Raw genomic sequence first — 1583 nt, 5'->3', positions numbered from 1 at the left:
TTTTTTTTTTTACTACAGCGTGAAAAGTGTACGGCGCCATTTGACACACCGACGCGCTTAAGCAAAGACCCGGTGAAGCGCAGAGCGGCGCTGTTGACAATGAGGGAACAGCGGTTATCATGTGCCTACGAGTTCATGAGGGAAATGTTGCGCCACATGGACGTCACGCTGGATTTCTGCGAGCAAAAGAGGCTCACAGCGATCAATGGCGACGTTTGTTCCGAGCGCTTCGAAATCGTTCCACTGCCCGAAGCTCGCAGTGTCAAGCGCGTTTTCGATGCCTTGGAGGCATTCGTATCCAACATGGAGATCAGCATGTCCGAGGTGGATGGCGACATTACCATTCGGGAGAACGACGAGCCTCAATTATCACTTAATGCCCCAGTGGCGCAGCATCGGTTCGTGACAACCGTCGCGAACATGGTGCAGATGGACACGAACAACGCTGCGTTTGCAGAGTATCGGCCACCGGGACCTGGAGTGGAGGAGATCGGGTTCTCAATTAATGACCCTATCGACGAGGACGAACTCTACCCTTACAGACCGGACACTAGAGTACGCCAAGACGTCACGGTAATCATTATGGTATCGAGACACCGTGACAAAGACGGCAAGCCTCTAATTGTATTTTCGCGCTGGTGGTCGCTGTGTTTGCGGAAATCTCATATCCACGTCCCCAAATTCATAGCCGACCGGATCCGGAACGGCCTCGAGAGCGTCTCCGCCTCCATGCTGGCTGCTGCAGAGCGCGCAGACGCTAGGGGCTCAGTTATCTAACAGTATAAGTCGTCAAATTGGCATGTGAACTCTAGATTTCCTACTGTGAAAATTAACCGAATTCCTCCAGTTTTTGCTGCAAAATTGCCGAAGACTGGAATGGATAACGTTACAGACTGACGGTCAGACATTTGCATGTCAATGCAAATTCAACGATGATGCTCACTTTTTTTTGAAAACAAGTCATGCAAATGTAGCCATCTCTGATGTGCTCGGATGATGATGCTCGGCAAACCCGAAGTTTCTCCTCCAAGGCCGCAATCGAAAACAAGAAGAGGAGAACGGATCGATCAATGAGTGCGCGTCCTGTGCCAGTGTCCGGCGATGTCACGCCACCGAAGTCAAAGAAGCTCAAGAAGGGATCGGCCTCGCGCCCTACGAAACAGAAGAAAGCGAAGAAGAATAAAATCCGCACATACTGCAGGCGAAAGGTTTGTGCTTCTTTAAGTGTTGGTTGTAATATGCTCTAACTGACCGAATTTATTTCGCAGGCTGAGATCGAAGAGCTGCTGGGCGAAATAGCTCGCTTGAAGGAGCAGAAGGAGAAGTACACGAAGCGTGCTGAAGCACTAAATGAGCGCCAAGAGCTGCTGCGTCGCGAGGAAACCAATCAAGCGTTGCGCGAAGTGCTCCACAACCAGCGGTTAGCGTTTGCGAGCTCGTTATCCATGGTTTCTCAGATTCTGGTGCGTTGTGTTTTTAACAATTTGTCGCAATAAAATATGTTTTGTAACAAATTATTTGCTACAGCGACAACATTCGGGACCTTTCGATACACTCACACACCTGCCAAAAGACCCCAACAC

At 50.0% G+C, this 1583-nt stretch overlaps 2 protein-coding genes across 2 annotated transcripts; both read left to right on the top strand.

Moving 5' to 3' along the window:
- Nucleotides 1–99: 99 nt before the first annotated feature.
- Nucleotides 100–819, top strand: PPTG_19979 (hypothetical protein; the record flags this gene model as incomplete). Its single annotated transcript, XM_008918600.1, has 1 exon — nucleotides 100–819. One exon carries the CDS (start codon nucleotides 100–102, stop codon nucleotides 775–777), a length of 678 nt encoding a protein of 225 aa, XP_008916848.1. The 3' UTR covers nucleotides 778–819.
- Nucleotides 820–983: 164 nt separating this feature from the next.
- Nucleotides 984–1496, top strand: PPTG_19978 (hypothetical protein; the record flags this gene model as incomplete). Its single annotated transcript, XM_008918599.1, has 2 exons — nucleotides 984–1208; nucleotides 1269–1496. 2 exons carry the CDS (start codon nucleotides 984–986, stop codon nucleotides 1494–1496), a joined length of 453 nt encoding a protein of 150 aa, XP_008916847.1.
- Nucleotides 1497–1583: the final 87 nt, after the last annotated feature.

Source organism: Phytophthora parasitica (genome assembly GCF_000247585.1).
Source record: "Phytophthora parasitica INRA-310 unplaced genomic scaffold supercont2.239, whole genome shotgun sequence".
NCBI classification, from domain to species: Eukaryota; Oomycota; class Peronosporomycetes; order Peronosporales; family Peronosporaceae; genus Phytophthora; species Phytophthora nicotianae.
This window is presented reverse-complemented; position numbering and strand designations above follow the sequence as displayed.